The following is a 22,831-nucleotide window of genomic DNA, read 5'->3' as shown; positions in this document are numbered from 1 at the left end:
GTCACCGGAGAGGTCTGCGGGAGGGTGCTGCCGTGAACGTCCGTGTGCTCACAGGAGAAGTCCATTTACTCCGTGTAATCCTTCTGGGTTTAGGAGGCTTTTTCTCCTTTTGTCTATAGGAAATCTTTACATTTGGCTAAACATTTGTTCTGTTAATTTATTTTATTCCCTCTTAATATATGTCCCGTGAGCTGCTGAAAGCCAAGTGTGAGTAGATGTCGTGATTTTGACGTAAGTCAAGAACAGAGAAAGTTGTTCGTTGTGTGTCCACAGTATCAAAATAGGAATTTTGACTCACTGCATGAAGGACTTTGTTGTTAGTCACTGTTCTTGGACTCGACTGTCTTGAGAGGACTACTTCCTCGTGCTGCCGTAGCATAGCAAAGACGGTGAGACTTGTGCAAGGAGAGCCTCCAGCCCTTCGTGGGCAGGGCCGGCACCGCTGGGATTCTCCCTGCGGCTCTCGCAGTCGGATTTGGCGGCAGCAGTCTGCGTGGGAGGGTCCCACAGCCTGCAGAAAGGAGATGCTGAAAGTGCCACCTGAAGTAAGAAGTGCTAAAAACAGGTTTCCCAAAATCTGGGGTGCATAAATTTGGTAGACAACTTTTTGCTTCTTAGCTTTGTAGCGTGTAGGTGACGCTTTTTCCACAAAATTACAAGCTCTGAAGTTGAGTGCGGTCAACGAAATAAGCTGTCGTTTACAAGTAACTTTGCACATTTTCATGGGTTTGATAGAAGAGGACAACTGCTTATCAGTAAATAGTTTTCACATTCAGGCTTTCAAGAATAAGCTGTTATTTATTCAGTAAAACAAACACTTTAGAATCTTCGTGAGCATGTTGGGAGTGCAAGGAGAGCCCCGGCGGGGAAGGGGCCCAAGGGAAGGAGGGGAGCTTGGCTGCGGGGACCGGGCTGGTGCCAGCAGAGGGGGCGGGGGGAGGTAGGTGACGGTGACCTGAAGGTGACACAAAACAGCCCCTTTAGATGTTGTGGGCCCTTCACTATCTCAGCAGTATTTGGGACTTCAGAATTTCATGAGGACTGTCGGTTCCCAGTGAGGCGGATAAATACATCCGGCAAATCTCTGCTGCGGGCAGAGCCGTAGGGGAGCGATGGCGCTGAACGGGGGATGCTCTGCCGCGGACGGCACTTTATTCGTAATAAGGAGTTGCAGTCTTCTGCTGCAGAATCATTGGCGTCGTTACTTAGGCCTGTCTGGTGCAGTATTCGTTACCAGAGAACATTAGCCTAGCCCCGCAGCCATTGTTAACAGTGAATAAATAGGATGCAGAATCATGTCTTTTTGTGGGAGGCTGTAATTTATGGCGGCGGCTTTGGAGTGGTGCTGAAAAAATCCTGTTGCCGTAACAGGAGTGCCATACATTGGCGTGAGCTGATTTGTGGCTTTCTCGCGGACGTTGCAGTTTTGATAAATGTAATGTTTTACCATTATTTAAATTCCCTTTAACTTTTATAGAAATATTGGGTGGGTTGGCTCGGCAGGAGAAATAGCTTTCTAGCAGATCTCGTTCATTTTAATTTGATGTAAATCTCTGATGACATTTTACAGTTCAGGTAAAATTACAAAGAAGCCAGGACATTTGTGCATAGGCGGTAAGAATTTGCTGGTTTAGGCTGAGCGCAAATACAGTTGTAAAGCTTTCCTAATTGGTTATCTTTCGATCATAAAGAACTGCTGGGCCTTCTGTTAATTTTAAGTGTAAATTTGTAACTGATGTAGGACCAAAAAGATAAATAATTCCAGGATTTATAAGAGAGTCAATGTTTGTTTTCAGGGTACCTCAGTTGGTGTGTAGTGCTTATGCACAGCCTTTGGATGAACTTTGTTTTATTTTGTTCTGTATAAGTACATTTCACTTTCACAGCAATCCTTTACTTAAGGTGACGGATTCTTATTTGCTTATTTTTCAGTGCAAGTGGTCCAGAAAAGGTTTCATTCGAACGAGATGGTGTATTACTGATTGGTAAGTTGCATCTTTACGTTGGTTCTGGTTATGTGTGTATTATATATATTTTTGTTAACAATTATCTCAAAGAAGGAATTCGTATGTATAGTTTGGGCTATCCATTGAACAGATTGGTTCCAAAACAGTAGCTTTCTATTTAATTTATTGAGCGCATAGTGCTCAGTAAGTTGTAATGACGCATAGCAGAACGTGCTGTTAATATTTGCGTGTATGTGCAGTTAGCACGGGATAATCCAGGTCATGAGCCACCTCTCAGGCAGGCAGCATCAGCGGGGCTTGGTGCCTGTCACCGAGGCCGCGGGGAGCTGAAGTGTCTGTCCCTCCACTGCTGCTCCCCATCTCGCCGGACGCGGCCGAGGCTCTACAGCGTCTCCTGGGTCAGATCCCCGTGCCCGGGCACGTGCAGCCCTCGCCGCCGGGGTTTAGGAGAAAGGAGGTCGTTCTCTGTGAACTCCTCGAGCCCGGTCCAGTTTCCACCGGTCAGCGGAGGGACCCACCTTCAAGGAATGCAGCTTTTTAAAACCAGTTCCTACTAAGTCACTTTTGCTGGAGCAGGACTTTTTATTTGTCGTATCCAGGTGAGGATTCCCATTTTAAACCCGAGGCGCGGTGCTCTTCTCTGCGAGGTTGCTTGTTGCCAGCCTGGCGTGGAGCGGAGCGCCGGGCAGGCGGGGGCTGGTGGAGGGGCAGCGGGCAGCACGCCGCTGCTCGCCGCGCTCGCCGGCGCCCGGGGGGACGCCCCGTCCCGCCACGCTGACTGCAGTTCAGCGTAACCTGCCTGTGGTCACAGCAGGGGGAGTTCCTCGTCAGGTCTCCAGAAGAAGCAAAGACATTTTGCCCTCGGGATGGCCCGGCGGCCCAGCGAGGGGGGAGCCCAGGGCGGCAGGCAGCTGTAGGAAGGCACGAGTGGGAGTCCTCACGGTGTTAGGCGCCGGATCGCCCCTTTGGCAGAAGCAGTGCCAGCTAGTGTTGAGAGGAGGGGTGACCCCCAACTGAAGCGCTTTACTGTCTCTGTTTGAAAATGGTGCATTTAATAACAGTAACAGCAGTAGCAATAGCGGTAGTGTCTGTTGGGGGAGCAGCCGACTGCAAAACACTATACCTGAGAGGGCTTGAAAATTCCCCGTGATTAACACCGGGAGAGCTCAATAAACAAACCCGCAGATGGTTCGGCTTTCTCCAGTCCTACCTGGAAATCTGACGTACTTTTTTACCATTTAGTCATAGTTTTGGTCTTTACTGCTAGCTTGTGTTAGACTCACCTAAATGCATGTGAATGTTCAACATTCTTCCCTTCTTCCTGGGGTGGTTTCATGTCTTAAAATCGTAAGTTTGATTTTCAAGTCTGATGAACGTTCGCACAGGCTGACTTTTGAGTGCTGAACAGTGTTCTTGCTTGTTTGCATGAGCATGTTTATTAGATTAACCAGTTTGCAAAAAAGGAGAAAGCAGCACGCTGTCTCCTTTTAGGTACTTCTGGCCCAGAAATCAGGCAGGCAGCTATGGGAGAATGTAGGTTCTTGTTAATTTTTCCAGATCCATATGACATGGCATGTGATTCCAGCAGTAGAGATCTGCAGAAGTGGGTATTCGGCACCAATTGCTGATCTGGCCTTTCCTCTTATGTCGTGACTTTCCCCGGTTCTGTCTCTCCTATCCTCTTGGATTTCTTCTTTGCAGAAAAAATAGCGTGAATTTATTTTTAGGCCTTTCCAAGAAAAAAATGTTCTTCGGAGATAGATTTAAAGGAACAGTTTTCTTGCAGGTCGATACTGAAAAAGGATGTTCTTGGAAGGAGCGGTCTGTAGGTAGATGTTCTGATCAGATAATATACTGCACTTACGTTTCCTGAGGGTATTTTGGGGCGTAAAGTGAGGAGACTCACCGCTGCTTCTGATCTGCAGGGAGGGGAGCTCTGGTGGGAGTTTTGTGTCTGGAGTAGTCTGCGATGGTGATCCACATGGTCTGACATCTCAAATGTTTCTAATGGGAAGTTGAAGGGGCAAGTTACTGTGAACGGTTTCTGGAGAATGGAAGTGAAATATTATGGAAAATACAGGGGTTGGAAAATACACCTCATTAGGTCTAAGAGCACAATGTGTCTGTTCATGGTGTGGTAAGTGTTTGAACCCAGTCTACATGCATGTGCATATGAACGAAGTTCTGGCCGTTTTCGTAGTCGTGACTTTTGATCTACACATTTCTACATGCTAATAATAGTTTAATAAAAATATAGCCAGGAGACTTGTTAATACTTCTGTGTGAATCCTTGAAGGGAGGTATTAATTTTCCCTGCCTAGGAAACATCGTTATAGATGGTACCTCATGCCAAGAACAGAGGGCTTCCAAAGACCAAAAAAAAAGTCACCTTAAAAGATTTCAGAGAACTGTCCTCTTTTTCCTCATCTGTGATGCAGTGATCTGCCCCAGTTGAGTTCCTCTGTGAATCCAGATTTTTCACATCCGTTATTCTTCATTAGCTTACCTTAAGTGCAAATGAAGAATTAAGGAATCTTGGGGCACTCAGAGATTTCATGTTGAGAAAAAACAAGAGAACTGCATAACTACGTGCACCCTTTTTTTGCCATTTTTTTTAGTATCTTGCATATAAGGGGGGGTGGGTGGTATTTATTTCTATTCCAATAGTTCTTAGTGTTCCTGTCTTAATAGGTGCAAGATAATGCCCTGAATGCATTACAGTCTTTACTACAGTTTACATATATAGTTTATATTTGGTAGGGAGGATGGAGTAGAGAATACATTTATAAAAGGTAGGTATGGCACCAACCCGGGAATATTTGCAAGTGTATCAGAGGTCAGAATCGGCAATCCAAATTGGTTTATTATTTTAGCAAAAGTAGGATTGCAAGATTAAAGTCAGGGAAGTGCAAAACATTGCTCCTTGGGAGGAGAATTCAAAAGCACAAATACAACATTGGGAATAACTGACCCATTACCCATACTGTAGAAGAGGGTCAAGGGAGAAGAAATTTAATACAGTTCATTATTATTTTACTGCGATGTGTTGATAGATCCATCATGTGAAGGACATGGAAGGAGGAAGGAACGGTAATTATTTAATTGACTCCTGCGGAAGCTTTCAATAGAGCGCTCTGTGCTGTGCTTTAGGTAAGCGGAGAAGGAACGGGAGAGTCAGGCACGGTAGGGGGGTTTGAGGAGGAGTTGAAAAACTTGGCTCACCACATCTGGGAGACCGGTTGCTGTCGGGCTCCCCTGCAGAAAGGGCCAAAGGAAATCAGTTTCGTTTGCAGGAAAACAGTTAATGCGATGCGAGTGTTAATTTAAGGGCAGGGAAATTGTAGGTGGGAGGTCCTTCATTAGCAAGTTGTAAGAACAAGCAGGTTTTAGGCAGATGGGGATGGTTGATAGACACCTTCACGCAGGAGGTGAGTTCGTGCCGTGAGGTCTCTCCCTGTCCTACAGGGATTCTTTCTGTTCGTCCTTCAGACAGACAGGAAAGGACATCCCAAGCCATCTTCTCCAGATTATGTTTTGTAGTTACGTGCTAATTATATATCTTAATACAAAGGTTAGTAGGACTACTTCAGCATCACTGTGAGTTCATGCGGCAGGACGCGCTGTTCCCTGTAGCCAGAAGCCCCACCGGTGTCTGCGGGAGAGCCTTTGCGCCGGCTGCGTGGTGGCCCGTCTCTCCCTGGCGTGCACTCGCTGTTCTGACTGCCGTTCCTTGCTGTGTCCACATCCGTTCCCCGACTCCCTCACCGCCCGGGAGTCTCCCGGTGCACAGCCTGGGGCTTCTACTCGATACCTCCCTCTCCCAAAGTCTGTCCCCGTGTTCTCGCTGCAGGCCCCAGACTGCTCATTGAACACAAGGTGTGTTTGCCTTCTCTGTTGTTTTTTATCTCCAGACTGAATTCTCACACAAGAGATGTCCGCGCACAGGACTAGTAACGCAAAGTCAGTACGATTTAGTTGTTCGGATTAAAAGTGTGTGGCTCCTATAAAGGGAAAAACTGTTTCTTAAGTCCGAAATCCCAGACAAGGTAATACAGTCAGATGGTGGGGCTGAGCTGTGGTTCACTTCGCAAAGGGGGCTGAAAACTCACTAAATGGATCTTTCGTTCAGGAATTCCTGCATTCCTGGTTTGCTTGAGGGGGGGTGGTTAGTGGAGTGGTGGGGTGGTGGTGGTGCTAAATCTGTGTGAAAAGAGTGTTCCAGGTGTTCTGGTTTCACTGTGACTCGCTGAGTTCCATCGCCAACAGACCTTAACGGCAAAGCAAAGGGATGATAGAGTTTTTTAAAAAGCAGACCAGGTCCTGGGACACAAAAAGCCACAAGCAGAGCAAACAAAGCAGAACGCCAGCTCGGCCATAACATCTGGACAGCTCTCTGTTTGCCATGCAGATGTGTCCTGTCAGTCAGCGGTGGGAAACCAGAGTTCAGAAAGACGTCCTGCATTCCATGGCAGGGGGTTGGAGGAGACAATCTTTAACGGTCCCTTCCAACCCAAACCGTTCTGTGATTCTGTAATTCAGCTTGGGGGGGGGGGGGGAAGGGGGGGGCGAAAGGTGTTTTTGTTTCACAGGGGTCTGAAGTTGGTTTCATTCATTAAGAAGAAACTTCCAGAATATCCCTATTTCTCTTGTCATCAACCAGACCAAGTTCCATAGGTCTTCCATAGAAGCAATGTCATTCTTTTCAGAAAAGTCTTCCGTCAGTCTTTGGCCATCCCACAAGGTGGACACTGGGCACTGTCACAGCAGTCCTCGGCTCCTGCATGTTCCTCCTGGGGGCAGAGCTCCCAAAGCCGGGACAGCCGTTACCCCGCGGGGTTATGTCCTTCCAGAGTGCAGCACCAGCAGCGCGTCGGGAATGCCACTGCGGTGGGCTTCGGCTGGGCCAGCCCGCAGCAGGAGAAGGGACCGTGGTCTGAGTCCCTCCCTCGCTGCAGAGCAGCAAAGGATGAGTTACTACTCCTGTCCTTCAGGTTAGGAAGCAAAGCTGTGAAATTGTACAAATTTTACTGATTTTCTGGGGCAAGCTCCTCATCCATGTCTGATGAGGAGCAGCTGAGGGACCTGGGGGTGTTCAGCCTGGAGAAGAGGAGGCTGAGGGGAGACCTCGCCCTCTACAGTGCCCTGACAGGAGGGGGCAGCGAGGGGGTTTCGGTCTCTGCTCCCAAGGAACAGGCGATGGGACAGGAGGGAACGGCCTCAAGTCGCGCCAGGGGAGGTTTAGGGTGGATATTAGGAACAATTTCGTCACCAAAAGTATTGTCAAGCATTGGAACAGGCTGCCCAGGGAAGGGGTGGAGTCACCATTCCCGGAGGTGTTTAAAAGATGGGCAGATGTGGTGCTGAGGGACATGATTTGGTGGTGGACTTGACAGTGCTGGGTCAACGGTTGGACTCGATGATCTTAAGGGTCTTTTCCAACATAGACAATTCTATGATTCTGTGATCTTGCAGGCACAGTCCAAGTTAAGCAGCCTGTGTCTTCTTCCCTTGTGCCCTGGTGGCCAAGAAGGCCAATGGCATCCTGGGGTGCATCAAGCAGAGTGTGGCCAGCAGGTGGAGGGAGGTCATCCTCCCCCTCTGCTCTGCCCTGGTGAGGCCACATCTGGAGCACTGTGTCCAGTTCTGGGCTCCCCGGGTCAAGAAGGACAGGGAACTGCTGGAGAGGGTCCAGCGAAGGGCTACAAAGATGCTCAGGGCACTGGAGCATCTCTTGTGAGGAGAAGCTGAGAGCCCCGGGGCTGTTCAGCCTGGAGAAGAGAAGGCTGAGAGGGGATCTCACCAATGCTGATCAATATCTGAAGGGCGGGTGGCAGGAGGATGGGGCCAGGCTCTGTTCAGCGGTGCCCAGTGACAGCACAAGGGGCAACGGGCACAAACTGGAACATGGGAAATTCCATCTCAACCTGAGGAGGACCTTCTTTGCTGAGAGGGCGGCAGAGCACTGGCACAGCTGCCCAGAGAGGGGGGAGTCTCCCACTGTGGAGCCATTCCAGACCCGCCTGGACGTGTCCTATGCCACTGCTGGAGGTGCCCCTGCTCTGGTGGGCGGGGGGACTGGGGGAGCTCCAGAGGGCCCTTCCAACCCCCACCAGTCTGGGGTTCTGGATTCCCGGCTAGAAGCAGTGTGCGGATTGACCACTGCTCCCTTGGCGTTCTCCACCCAGGGACAGATAAGGAGTTGCAGTGATACGATTTAGTCAGTAAAATTCTCCCGTCAAGAGCTTTTCATTTTGTTTATTGCAAAGCCACAGTTCTACTCAGTATTTAGCTGCAGCTTTTTTAACTTGCAGTTGTTTGTGTACAATTCATTTTTTGGTTTAAAAATGTCTTAGTGAGAGGGTACTGCTCGATTTCTGTGAATTGTAACTGACAAATGGTGTTTCATTTTCATATTATGCATATTTTAAGCAAAAGCCAGCCTAGATGCAGTCTTACCTGTGGATGAGTTGTCATAAGTTTGATGATGGTCTTTGACAATTTTCTGATGATGATAGCTTAATTTGCACAGTCTGTGTGAGTAAATATTAAGGTAACATACGAGAGAATACAGTGTTATTATGTTGAATGCTTTGCTGATGCAACAAATGTTTTTTTCTTTTATCCTGAATCATTTTATTTTTTCCTTTTTTGTCATAGTGCCTTTGACTTGGTAAACATTCATCTTTTCCATGATGCTTCCAATTTAATTGCTTGGGAAACAAGCCCATCGGTTTACTCAGGAATACGGCATAAGGCTCTTGGCTATGTACTTGATAGGTATGTATTAGCCTTTACTAGCCTCTTTCCATCTTCTGTGTTCGTAAGCAGCGTATAAAAGATGTTTCAAAAGGCGCGCTCAAAAATGTAGAGATTTTTATTCTGTGAACTGAAAATGGTCACTTCTTGTCAGAGTTTTGTAGACGGTGCCAATTACAGGTCAGTTCATGTCGCTTACTCTTTTAAGCTAAATTACTGAGGTTGGGAAATCACCAGAACTTGTAGAGGAGAAAGTAGGTTTATTTTTGAAATGTGCCAGTTAGACTAGCTCCTTTTTAGTCTGCCTGGAGCTGACGTACAGCTGCCATTCAAGTGTGTTTTCAGTTACAGAATAATAGGATGATTCCCGTTGGAAGGGACCTCTGGGAGCCTCTTGTTCATCCTCCTGCTCAGAGCAGGACGGTCCCCAACCCCAGGGCGGGTTGTTCAGGGCCCGTCCACCTGAGCTGTGGAAAGCTCCACGCACGGTGGTTCGCAGCTCCTCTGGGCCACCCGTTGTCTAACCTCATTGTGAAACAACTTCTCCCTAATGTCCGGTCAGAGTTTCCCTCAAAGCCGTTTGTGTCCGTGGCCCCCATCTTTTGGTGCGCGTTGCTGAGGAGAGCCTGGCTCTGGCTTCTCTGTGGCTACCGGACAGATGGAGCCACCTTTCGCCTGAACTGAACAAATCTTGTCCAGACCGCGCTTTTGCCAAGAAAGGCTGGACCAGATGATGCCTGCGGTCCCTTCCAACCCGGGATGCTGTGATTCTGTGAAGTGCAGCTCTTTCAGCCTCTCCTTTCGAGTCAGGGGCTCCAGCGCCCTCAAGAGCAGCCCCTGTGGGTTCCGGCCTCCGTGCTGCCAAGTGCAGGAGGCCGCGACACAGCATCGTGTGCAGTCGTCGCTGTTATCAATAACTTCATGGTTTATAACGGTGTTACAGAGCTGATTCATCTGCTGGGCGGTACAATGCAGAGGAGAGTCCCACAAATACCCAACAATTTACAGCTGCCCGAATTAGCACTTATAAGGACAGAAAAAAAGACATTTTTTTTCTTGAGTAAGAAAAAATTGTTTCTGCGTGGGCATATGTGTACTGGCAAAGTAAACAGGTATTTCTCTTACGAGGTCCTGCTTGACTTCATGTTGGCCTGAAAAACAGAGCTTTGGAGTGTCTCTTCAAAGCAGCCGTGGCATACGCTGCGATCTGTGGCGTGAGACGGTGCGTAAAACACACTGCTTAGGCTGGAAAAAGCGAAAGCCGAGCACTGCCCCTGCTGTTTTCCTGCCCCGTCGCGGGTGTCCGGCGGTGTGCCCTGTGCCGGGCTGAGCGAGCTCTCTGCAGCGGACCCCGGGCAGCGCCGGGCGCTGCGCCCTCCCCACGGCCAAGCGTGGGCACGGCCGCCCGGCCCGGCCTGGCGCAGCCCCGTGCCGCCGGGGCCAGGAGAGCCGGTGCCCGCGCTGGCGGGGAGCCGCTGCCCGGCACCGCAGGGCGCCGAGGGGAAGGACGGGGTCGCTGCCTCTCTTCCTCCGGGCGTTCGCCCACAGCCGTCCCGCGGCGTGGCGGGAGCGGGGAGGAATTCCCCACCGACAAGTGACCGACTGCTCTCCGGCTCTCTCTGGCAGCAGCCGGCAAGTTAAAGCCGCTCCTGAACCAAACTAAGTTATGCGTTGAAAATGTCTTTGCATATGCGGTGGTGTCATTCTTCCCTACACAGATTTCCACTGAAAAAGGTTCTGAAATGTGGAATGGATTATAAATGCTTCTTCAACCACATTCCATCCAAAGTTTTATTTCTTTCTGTAAGTTCCATCTCATTTCAAGACAGGCACATAATTTAGCAGCTGCGACTGCTTCTCCCGCTATGTACAAAGTGCTTTTCCTGTGCACCCCAGCAGAGGGCTGAGCAGGAATTTCTCCAAAATAGGCATTTATTTTCACTTTTGGGGGTGATACAAGGATGAAGAGGGAAAATCCAGTATGTCTTCTCTTGTATCACTTGTAAAACCTGTTCGGATGATCAGAAAACACTGGAGGCACTTGGAAGGTTTGCAAAAGGGGTTTATGAAAGATCCCTTTTTAGAGGACAGAGATGCAGTAAGATCAGGATCTACTCTCAGTGCAGTTTGAGACGCGGATTTGGGGGTTCTGTTACACGCGGCAGTGTGGGGAAGGCCTATTTTTATTTCGTTTTTTCTTGGCTCCATTGGTCTCCTCTCCTTTTGTTGTGCTTTGCACGAGGGAACTTTGGCAAACCTGTGTAAACCTTTCGCGTCATTTATTGCACACTTGTTTACGGCATACAGTGTGCTTCATTAGCTGATTTTGGCTGCAGACCTCCCACGACGCCCCGGCAGGGGTAAGGTAATAAGACTGTAGTATTAGTGTCAGCTGCGGGTCAGAGATGTCATGATGGTATATCTTCAAAATGTGACACTGCCAAAAACTGCCCCGACTCCCCTGTCCGTGGAAAAGAAAACCCGGGATTTTAGGTTGCGCGCTACCCCTGTGAGCTCGCATTCAGCCCAATTGTTCATTTTGAGGGAGCAGCCAGCCGCAGATCCGGACCTCACCCAAACGATGGGCTGACTGGCACAAAGGGGGAGTTCTGTAAGAGCAGTGAATAATGGGAAACCCCTTTCATGGGCATTGCTAACCTTTTGGCAGCCACCAGCAAACTCTATTCTGATCTGCTGATTGGGGAGGACAATACACTGAAGCTCACTTTGAATGAATGCTACCACCAACAGTGTCCCCATTCAGGGGGTTTTGGGAACCATCTTTGACCATTGTCTGCCATCACTCCTTCAGACAGTAGGAAAAGGGAAAGTGAGAGCGTCTATAGGGGGGAAAAGTACTTCTTTTCTTGGCTTTAATCTCTCTTTAAAGCTTCATAGATCTACATTTCCAGCTGAGCTACTGGAACTATGCAGTGTCTGATAAATACAGAAGAGAGAGGTTTCAAGCTGAGCTTTTAAATCCCCTTATCTGCATGAACTAATAATGCAGATTTAGTGCTGTTAAAAACAGAGACTGATAAGTCTTTTCCTTTAAAGCCTTTAAACTGCTAAAGAGCATTTAACAGCAATGCAGTTCAAACCCGGTGAACAATACTGAGAAGGAAAACAGTTTAATGAGCTAAACCTTGGCTGAATGAAACAGCAACACCTTCTCACAGTTGGTTTAGGTCACTGTGGGAGTGAGTGAAAGCGCAGTTCTGTTGGCGCTGCATCTTCATAAACATGAATTAAGTGCAGCCTTTTCGGGTAAGGTAAAACCTATCGCAGGAGTTGGAAATCTAAAAAAGAGAAGAGTTTGCAAATAGATCTCAGGTGAACTGGTTTAACTGTTAAAATCATCAGGGAAGTCGGTTTCCCCAGACTTATTTTAACTGCAAGGTCTTAACGCGTAGGCACAAAGCTGCGCAGCATCCCGAACTGCCTGAGAGGCGGAGTTAGAGGGGGAAGAAGCGGCGAGTGAATGGTTCGAAGTTGCCGCTAAAAGTTTTCTCCTGAGGGGCTCTGTTAATGATCATAATAAAATGTTTGGGGAGTAGAAAGGTTTAATCTTACAATGGTTTTCTGGAGTGATTTAGCTTTAATAATGTTAAACATGAGTTTTGTAGTGAGAAGAGTGCTGTTAAAGACAGCTCGCTGGGGGGTGCCGAGCCGGATTGGCTTCGGCATTTGCCGTTTTGCAAGTGTGGAAAACGTGGTGTTAGACAGAGTCTTCAGTGACTGAGGGAGTTGGAATGACACTGGTGTTAAGCAAATATTTGCTTGTGTGTTTACAAATACATATGCAGTGTACGTGTAGAAAACCTGCGTGTGTACTGAGTCAGTGCTAATGTAAAGCCAAACTACATTCCCAGGGGTGAATTACGCCGTTCCGGGTAGACACAAATACAGTCAAAACTGAGTTTGCTCTATAAATGAGAATAAGAACACCTGCTTTATCTTTTGTGGGGCAAAAAAAATTCTTCCAGGCCCCTTTTTGGATAATTCCTGTGTACAATTAGCCGCGTTTGCATAATACTTGCATTTTTGTATTTTCGGAAGTTGGCGGGTTGAAGCTGTACACGAGAGTAAGAAAGGAAATGTAGGTTACATTTTCGTTTAGTCTTTCATACATCTGCTGTAATTAATGCTTGTGCAAATGTCTCATTAATTAATCATATTGGCTTATTAATCGTGCCCTCTAGACACTTGCTGGGGAGAAGCGCCTCCTGAATTCGGTCGCCGGGCCGGGGAACGAGTGGAAGCTGTAGGACGGGGGCCTTCAAAAGTATTGGAGGAGAGTTTGCGAAGGAGAAGGACGTGAGGTGTCAGCCTCATCCTGCGGTCCGTGGCGTGCCAGCCATTTAAACTTCCTGAAATTATCTCCAGCATTCAGATCCATAAAATGAATGTGTTTTTTTTTAAAGAAAGTGACAGTGCTCTTCTGTTTCCCTATTGAAATGTTCCCTGGCCTAGTTCAACAGAAACATTTTTACATTACAACTGTGAAATCTTGGCATAAAGCTCCCCTTTGTGCCCTTCATTATTTTCTCACAAATATAGTCCATTGTCACATAGCTGAAGTTAATTTGATCAACATTGGGACATTTAACTTTTATGTCCGGTCAAAGGAGCTGTTTCATGCTCATTTTGGGTATTCAAAAGAAATGATTGCCAGAAAAATAATGTTACTATTAACAATTCAGAGCAATTAGTTTCCCAGGGAGAGGCGATGTGATGCACCGGCTCCACACAACTATTCTTTGTCATTTTATGGATGCTCATCAGTCAACTGTCACATCTTCTCAAAGACCCCTCCAATCTAAATGTTTCTCTTTGGGCTTTTCCCAGAACTAGCAGCTGAATGAGCAAAAGAAAAGCCACTTAGTTTCTAGGCAAAGGAAAACTTCGCTCTAAAGATCTGGGTCATTTGAGAAGATCCGAGGAGTAGTTCGCCTGGGGGGGGGGGGGGGGGGCGGATTTTTTATTTTATTTCATTTCTTTCTTGCAACAGTGATTTTAACATCGAGTGAAAGCTCTCTGTAATCATGTGCCTTCAAACATTTAGTGCAATTTCTGCGTATTCAAATAGAACGCACTCCCAGGGCGAACAAACCTTCCATCCAAATGTCTCCTAACAAAGGGTTAAAACCCCAGATCGCATTCAAAAAGAGCTTTTCATTAAACACCCCGAGGCTCGGCTCGTTAATATTCAGTCATCCCCCCCTTTAAACTAAGGTTAAGTGCTCTCAAAATTAGTGTGTTTGTATAATATGCTCTTTAGAGTAAATCCAGCAAAATTGTCTTGTTACTTTCAGCCTGTCAGAGGCACTTTTTCCTGCTCTTGGTTTTCTGCTGGCTCGAGATTTTGCCCGTTTGATTCGGTTGTCAAAAATTTAACCCGTATGTCCTTCCTGATTACACAAACACATTTGGATTTATATTTAGGTTATAATTTTAGCAGAGGAATAATTTTTTACTAGAATGCATTATACGGGAAAATATGCATTATCATAATTTTGCCCTTACTCTGTTATTTTCAGTATTTGGGGCTCTTTTTTGCATTAATTAATAACTGAACAGGTTATTAATAAATTTGCAGCATTCATTGCTCAAATTGTAAATAAAAGACCTGTTTTTTCTCTCAACGGTAAAAAGGGGTCTGCCTGAACAAAAGCGGGTTTGGAAGCAGAGATCAGCAGTCCAAAATCCAGACCTTTAGGAACGTGCAGGCGTCACACAGGAAGGCGCCGCCTCATAAAGGAGCGGTGTGGGCACTCCAAGCGGCTCCTCGCTTGTCTGCCGAAGGCGAGCAGAAGCATGGCTCTGTCGGAAGAAGTGCGGGCAGCGAGAGCGCTGAGGGTTGCCGGAGGTTCCGGCGGTGGTTCTCCCCAAAGCACGCTGGCGGTGCGAGGCGGGGGTCGCGGCGGGGATGGCCACGGCCGCACCGCTCTCGGCCCCCTCAGCCTCCCCCGTCTCCCGCCAGGGCTCGGCTCCGCCGTACCCGTGGCCCGGTAACGCGCTCTGCTGCCGCCGCCGCGGTTGGCCGCCGCCTCCGTGGAGTGGAATGTAACTGATGTACCGGCAGGCGAGATCGGATGGATTGTAAAAAGTACCACTCCCGGGAGAATCTGTGTAATTAAACACAGACAATTGAAGGAAAGAGAGGATCCCTCTTAAAAAAGAAATGGCTGCAAATAACTTGTTGCCGGCTCGATTTTGCTCTGAAAACGGCTTTCTGTGAGAGTGGACAGAGTGCGTCGCATTCTCATCGAGTTGTTTTTCTCTTTGTACTGTAACTCGTTCCCTAGAGCGGCAGGAGCTAGATAAAGGGCGGTCGTTAGTGTCTGGCCAAAGGTGGCACTCACGTCAGCATTCGTTGTGGTTTGTGTCTTCTGAAATGTTCTATCCCATCGCCATATAATCTGCCAGGATTGCTGTGATTCAGTTAAGCAGAACCTATATGGGCTGTTGATCCAATTTTTATTCATTTGCAGAGAAATGAAAATAAATTGCTATTGTGACATTATTTACAATGCTCGCTGTAAGACGGTGCTGTGAGCTGAGAGTTATAAAAAGGAGAAACGGTTGAGAGCGCTCCGCTCTGCTTCCGTGTGAGCCTATGGGCGCTGCGTGAATAACCCTCGTTCAACGTTTTTACCCCCGTAGGCAGGCGAGGTCACCGTGTGGGAAGGGTGTTGTCTTTGAGTCTTGCATTCTGTGTCCTGAAAGATAGATGTTCTCCCCAACAGGTAAATAACAGATGCAGGTTTCGGCGTTTTGAGCCGCGCGTCTGTCTGTACAAGAGCTGGAGCGGCTGTAGACGGGTTTGGCAGAGGTTCTTCACGGGCTGACGGGTAATGGCTGTAGCTGCTTCACCATTCGTGAGAGCTGTATCTTTCTTCCCTCGGTAGGGTTGAAGATGCGGCTAAGGTGACTCGGTTTCTCGCTCCAACAGGGAGAATGGCCACGCTGTCTCTACATCCACCAGAATTGTCTTTGTTCGCACCTAATGTTGACAGCTCGAAGTTTTTTAATCAGTGTGCTCCTTTCAAAGAGAGGGGTTTTCCCCTCTCTTCAGCACTTCAAATGTTTCTGTCATGTCACCCCTCATCTGTTTCCTCCTGCAGCTCAGTAGTCCCCTGTAGTGCGATTTTCAAAGGGATAAATGCCCAAGCTAACAACCAAGTGTGTAAAATGCGCTGCTAGCTACCTTTCCTCAGCAGCCAGCATTCGTTAGTCTCTCGCGAGTGAAGCCTTTCTGTGTTTCCAGTCATTTGCGTGACCCTCTCCTCGAGGCCGTTAGTTTTATTTTCACCTCGCGCCCCCTGCGCCCAGCGGGTGCCCCTGGCCGCCGAGGGAGGCGAGCGGGTGACCGCGGCTGGCAGCGCGCGGGGGGGCCGTGGCCGCTGTCCTGCCCCCGGCCGCTGTCCCCTTCGCCCGCGGCCGTCCGCAGGAGGGCGGACTGGGAAGGGCGTGTGTTGCGAGTCGGGCGAGAGAGGGATCTGGCAGCATTTCGTAGCCATTCTGCCACCGCTCCCCCCCCCCCGAGAACTGTTTGGGGCACACAGTGCCTCTGTGCTGAACTTTTCTAGATTTATCACAAAAAATACTTTTCCCAGCCTCAAAGAGTTAATGGATCAGTATCCCGTTGCCGCCTGTCCTGGTTATTTTCTGGCTTGCTGTTTGCAGGGTTAACGGTAAGTGAAGGCAGGGCTGCTGCCTTACCCCCACACCCGAGCCCCGCGGGACAGCAGGGGAGAGCTGCAGCCTCCCGTCTTCGCGCAGAGCAAGGTGCGGCGGGTCTCCGCTGCCTGCTGCCAGCGAGCGGTGCCAACACTGAGGAGGTCCAGAAGTTATGTGGAAGGATCTTAATCTTCCCTGATAAAGTCAAGGAAGATTCAAACAGACGTGCGGCTTCTCTGGTTTCTTGTTTTCTCTTACATCAGATGAAGAGCAAGAACATTTCTTCGTAGCCGAAGACCAGTGCCGTAGCGTTGTGTTCTCCTGTAGCAAAACTGACAAGTACTTACATCATTATACATGGCTGCTATTTCATTAGGCGAATGTCAGTGTCAGGTAAGATCATGGTTTTGTCAATATAATGAAAATACCAGTCAAGTGAGGAAAAAGTCACAATTTTCCAGCTCTAAAAATTGATTTTTATTGCTCTTCTTGTAATCCTTTCTTTGGATTAAGTATTTATTATTGATGTGGTCTTTCTTTTAATCCTAACAGCTGCTGACATTGTAATTAATTAAAAAATACAACATTTTTGCCCAAATGGCACTATATTGAAATTAAAAGTGAACGCCACATATTAGTTAAACAGCCCTGGCAAATGTCTTGAGTGCTAAGATGATTGCCTGAGCTTCTTGACAATTCCCTTCATCTTGCTGCGTGCTGCTTGACCTTTTGAGATGTTTTGGTGTTATTAATAGGTTTTAGCTATTATATCAGAAAGAACAAGGCACAAAAATATGATAAACTTTATCTCTTTAATGACAGTGCTACACCACCTTAGGCATGCCAATGAAGGCTCTTAGATCACGTCTTTGGAGGCACACTTAGACAGTCACCGGGTAACTTCTATTCAGAATTGATGGGGATTTTTCTGGACTTTGTCTCTAAATGTATATCTGAGAATGCAAAATGGTGCGAGCCGAGTGCTGGGGTGCTGCAGAAGGGAGGCAGGACGCAGAAGAGGTGACGGGGTCCTGTTTCAGAGCTTTCTCTAACACCTCTGCTGGAGGTGGATCCCACACACTCCGGTTCTGGAGCTGCCGGTGTGCAAGCTCATCTCTTCGACTAAAACTTCCAAAGGAAAAAGCCGTGAGGATAGGAAGGAAATCTGAAAGGCTGAACAGCGATCCCATGTCTAGTTTGGTATAAGGCTTATCTAACCTTTCCATTCTCTTGATCTTCAGTTCCTTAACGTGGCTGTGGTAGAAGACAGGTTTCACTGTCGTCGTTCCGTGGCTTTCCACCAGAAGTCACTGCAGGAGTTGTTATTACCTCTGGCGTTATAGGTCTGTGGAAGAGAACTGTGTATAACCTTCTGATCCACAGGTCACCTGCTGCCTCCAGACCAGCTCTTGGCTCCCACCAACGGGATGGCCAAGTCGCTTTCTGCCTTTTTTTTTTTTTATCCCTTTCTAAACATTCCTCTTTGGAATGAGATCCTCTCCATTCAAGAAGGCATCAGTTGAGTGTGCCCTTTGCGGGCATGGCCGCCTGGTGCAAACCTGCTGCCCTCGGGCTGCGGGGCGCGTATGGGGCTGCGGGGCACTTATGGGGCACGTATGGGGCTGTGGGGCATGTATGGGGTTGCAGGGCACTTATGGGGCACGTATGGGGCTGCAGGGTGCCGGCAGCCTGGGGTGTCCCTCCGGTGCGGTGCCTGCCCTCGGGCACGGGCAGCGGGTCCCGGCTCCTGCGTGGCACCCACAGCCCTGCGGGCTCCGTCCCCGCGGTGTTTCCCACGCGCTTCACTGATGGGCTGGAAGGTGCCCGCTTCCACCGGCGGAGGCAGAGGCGCGCGCGGGCCAGCGTTACTTTTACTAGATTCAGATCAAAAGGGCAGTGGGGCTCAAAGCTCTGCTCAGATCAGCAGTTGAACCTGAGAAGCCACTGCCGCGGTGAGACTGAGCTGTCCTCTCTTCTCCCCGCGGTGAGTGGTGATTTCTGAATTCCTTTACTTAGGAAAGGGCATTTTGTGTAGGCAGTCACACGTTCTCTGTAGAAGCAGCTTTTGTACCTCTAATTCCTCTGCATGGATAATGTGCAAACGTAAAGAGATTGTGGAAAGATGATATCTTGCCCCAGAAGGTGTACGTAGTTGAAGTGCTCATTCGAGCTGGTATTTAGCTTAAACACATTGAGTTATTATAAAAATTTGCTCGCTGAATAAAATATGGCTTGACCTCTGGATTGTCTCTTCCCGAGAAACGTGACAGTGTCCCTCCTTCTGCTCCATTCAGCCTGCTTGGCAGAGCTGCAAGGTTTTTTGTTTTGTTTTGTTATGTTATTGTTGTGTTTAAAAAAAAAAAAAAAAAACCTCAAGCCCCTCTTTTCAGCGGTGTCAAGTTAGGATGAATTGGCCGGGGAGGCATGTTTATAGACTGTGTGAAGAACTTTGTCTTTGTGTGGGAATGCTGGTGACACTGGTATGGCTTGCCTGAATGAACTGCGATGACGCGGCTAATAAGGTGTCCTGCTGAGCGCCGCGGCAGCCTTTCTCAGACCTCCCACTTAATGCCATTCAGCTCCAGCTCAGTGTAGCTAATTTTTCCCATTCCTTCAATTCTTTAGGCCTCCTTACAAACAGAAAAGTCAACTTTCACACCGAGGAGAAGATAAGTGCTTTAGGAAATAATCGTGTAAACAGAATGTTACCTTCTGACCTGGTGCTGATACCTTGGTCTGGGACAAAACCCAGCTGGCGATTGCATTAGACATGGCTATTAAAGGAATAATGCTGCTGATCCTCCTTACAAAGTGCCCCGAGAAATGGTTTAGCCAAATCACAGTGCCTCTTGTCACACTGAATCATGTTCAGCTGCTCTCTTCCATGACCAAATTGCTGATATTTAGCCGCTTCCTTGTCTTCTCCTTTCTCGCGACGGTACGGGAGGGGGGTCAGTGTGAAAGCGAGGGAAAGTCGGTCATGTTGCCGATTGCCCTGTTATTGTCTGGCCAAATTTCAGTGCTTTGAAACGTATATACAGTACACTATATAGCTTTTGTAAAAGAGGGTGCATTTCATAAAGTCTCTTTAATTGTAACTACTATAATGAGTACTTTAAAATGAAGTAAGTAGCGAAAGTACTCAGTGATTCCAGTAGCACGGAATTGTTCATTTTAAGACCGCACTAAGCAATTCCTTTTGGTGCTCTGTGTAGAGACTAAAATTAATAACCAGACCCAGATTTCCAGTAGTATTGAGGGGAAGAGGACCCCTCTCTTGGTAGGAATGTGGCGTCCGGAGCTCCTGAATGGCTTTGTGAAAAAGTTTAGCTGACGCTGCCATCCGCACCGAGAGGAGAGCGCTGTCCTTACAGCAAAGGGGTTTGGGGTATCCTCGGCGCCAACACCAAACCCTGCGCCTTTGCTTCTCCCGCGGCGCGAACTGGCTTCTCCTTCGGCTCGCAGGTGGCGCGGGGCTGCGCGGGGCGGCGCTGCGGCGGTGCACTCGCCGGGCGGCTCAGCCTCAGCCTCTCCAGCCCCTCGCTCAGAGGGTCCCGGAGGTTTCTCGCAGTTCTCCTCGTGCAGCCAGAATAACAGAGGGTTTCGTCACAGGTCTTTGGGAAAACGTGTCGGGCGCTGCCGTGCTGAAAGGCACTGGTGAGTGGAGGGCGTCCTCCTCGAAGCGGCGCCGACCGAGCAGGGCGAGCACATTGCCAGGGTGGGCACGGCGACTCCTGACTGGCTTTGGACCGCGCCGCGGCGAGGCGGCCTGCAGTTGTTAGACCAAAATACGAATTAAATGTATTTATTGTGCAGCAAATAAATTGCCATAGTAATTGAACGTTAATTTGCACCCTTACCAGCGAAGTTTACTCCTTTAAAAACCGTGTGAACCACGGACCTGACTCACCAAAACATGTGACTAATTTTGACTGTAAACTTTACTTAAAAGTTGCAACTGCTTGAGTATTTCCTTTTTCTGTCCCGTCACGTCTAAAAAGCTGTTCAACTCTATTTCAAAACCTGTTTGCGGCCTGCCTCTTCTCAAAATGCAACAAAATTTGAAACGGGTCAGAGAATAACCCAACCGGGCTTTCAGTGTAGAGCCATCAGTTAAAAATGTGGAATTAGTTCGAAACTGGCAAAATAATTAATATAATGTGTTCCAAGCGTGAAGAATCTAGTACTATTGTCAAGGACTCCTTATGCCATTAGCAATTCTGTTTGTGGAACTAGTAAAAGAGAAATCATCTATGGCATTTATATTTGTGTCCTTTAAAGTTTAACAGTGTCACTAATAAACCCCACGTGCGTTTTTTCCAGTGGTCCTTATTTGCCATATTGAATTTGTTATTTTGATCTCCAAAATGCGCAGAAGTAAAAGACATTTCCTTGGTATCTTCTAAGTGCAGATAAACTCTCTTCTCACAAGCAATACCTCCTGGAGCAAGGGTGAAGGATTAGAAGAGTGAGCGTGGTCTTCCAACCTTTTCAAGGAGAAGACTTCTCTTTCTGGAAAGGAAGGACTGTAATCTGCTTTGAAAGTTTTCTGTTTCATTTACATTCACGCACTGGGTACATCCTGGTTGCCCATCGGCTCTTGATGGCCCTGCACAGGTAACAACAAGCAGCATGGCCAGCGTAGGCTTTGGTGGTCTTCTGGTTGCTCTTGCTTGTAGAGTTGTGGAAGGGAAATCTTTGTAGTTTCTCTACAGTCATGAAATTTTTACCCGAGTGGCCTGTTTGGTCACAAGCTATTTAGAAAAGTTGTACAGAAAAGAACGGAGCCACAGAAGTGTGTTGAAGCCCTTCGGGATAATCTGGCAGTCAGCAGGTACGAGTTGAAGGAAATGGCACAAGGTCCTCCCACTAAAAACGTAAGATTAATGCTGGTGACATAGGTTGGCTGCTTGCTTTTTATGTGATTCAGATTTATCACTCCATTGACTGATTCATGGCAACATTTTTAAAGGATTATTTGATTCATGGCTAAAGGAAGGGTATTGTTATAGAAACAAATAGCAAAGTAGAATAACACAGATTTTGAAGCCTTCCTACTTCGTTTGCAAGTGCTTGTTCTTGTTTAAAAAATCGTCTTCTGACTTCTCCTTTACTTGTACAAGTGATGAACTGCGTATATTTGTGGCTGAGAATAAAGCAACAAGAGCCAGTGTGGCCAGTAGGTCGAGGGGGGTCATTCTCCCCCTCTGCTCTGCACTGGTGAGGCCACAACTGGAATACTGTGTCCAGTTTGGGGCTCCCCAGTTCAAGAGGGACAGGGAACTGCTGGAGCGAGTCCAGCGAAGGGCAACTAAGATGACTGAGGGCTTGGAGCATCTCCCGTATGAGGAAAGGCTGAGAGCGCTGGGACTCTTTAGCCTGGAGAAGAGAGGGCTGAGGGGAGACCTTATTATGGCGTACCAGTATCTAAAGGGTGGGCTGAAGGAGGATGGAGCCAGGCTCTTTTCAATGGTTCCCAGTGACAGGACGAGGGGCAATGGGCACAAGTTGGAACACAGGAAGTTCCGTTCAAATACACGGAAACACTTCTTTACGGTTCAGGTGACAGAGCACGGGCACAGGCTGCCCAGGGAGGGGGGGGAGTCCCCTTCTCTGGAGGTTTTCAAGACCCGCCTGGATGCAGTCCTGAGGGATGTGCTCCGGGCACTCCTGCTTTGGCAGGGGAGTGGGGCTGGATGGTCTCTAGAGGTCCCTTCCAACTCTGAAAACTCCGTGATTCCGTGAAGAGGAACGGAACACTTTTGTTTAGCTCGTGCCCCAGTCCTGATGCCTTCGCTGTGTCCCCTGCGGTGTGTGACTGCGGTGCTTCGCAGTGCTCGAGTCCCCGCGCAGGGGGTCTTCCTGCGTGTTCCTGGTGGAGGGGTCACTGCTCTACTCTTCTTTCGTGCCATCTCCTTTGCTAACTTGGAGTCGGATTCAAAAAGCACAGTCAAGAAGGTTAGTTCTTGTGCCATTGATTGAGTGCAGTTGTAGGCACCAGTAAATATTTCAAAATCGAGATATCGGAGTACGAAATTGCTGAAATAATTCTAAGATTTGGGAACTCTTGAACTAATATTAAGTTCCAATGGGAAGGACGGTGGGTGACATACATGTATTGAGTTGACTCATTTGAAGCATATTTGATTGTTAGGTATCCCAGATCATTTATTAAGTACACAACTGTGTTTCCCTTGCTCTACCACTGTTGGTAGTTTTACTGTACACCTAAATTTCACCGCCCGTGAAAAGGAGATATGTCAGAAGCCACCGAAAGAATCATTCCTGAGAGGTATCGTTTGGACTATTTTGCTGCAGTCCATCATGAGACACTCCTTCCAAAAAGTCCAACAGGACAGGCTACAAGGGGAACAACCGGTTAAAATTATCAGTTTTAAAGCTGGCATTGATTTGTATGCAAATCA

At 48.1% G+C, this 22,831-nt stretch overlaps 1 protein-coding gene across 1 annotated transcript in view; it reads left to right on the top strand.

Annotated features, from left to right (window-relative positions):
* Positions 1-22,831, top strand: part of INPP5A (inositol polyphosphate-5-phosphatase A) — a gene marked incomplete at its 5' end in the record, with an annotated part of 249,378 nt that overhangs the window by 149,061 nt on the left and 77,486 nt on the right. Inside the window, 2 exons of the mRNA XM_082486228.1 lie at positions 1,933-1,985; positions 8,625-8,744. Of these exons, the coding sequence (XP_082342354.1) occupies positions 1,933-1,985; positions 8,625-8,744 (173 nt within the window). The remainder of the gene's footprint in view (positions 1-1,932; positions 1,986-8,624; positions 8,745-22,831) is intronic.

Source organism: Vanellus vanellus, assembly GCF_965231255.1.
Source record: "Vanellus vanellus genome assembly, chromosome: 7".
Classification (NCBI taxonomy): Eukaryota; Metazoa; Chordata; class Aves; order Charadriiformes; family Charadriidae; genus Vanellus; species Vanellus vanellus.
This window is presented reverse-complemented; position numbering and strand designations above follow the sequence as displayed.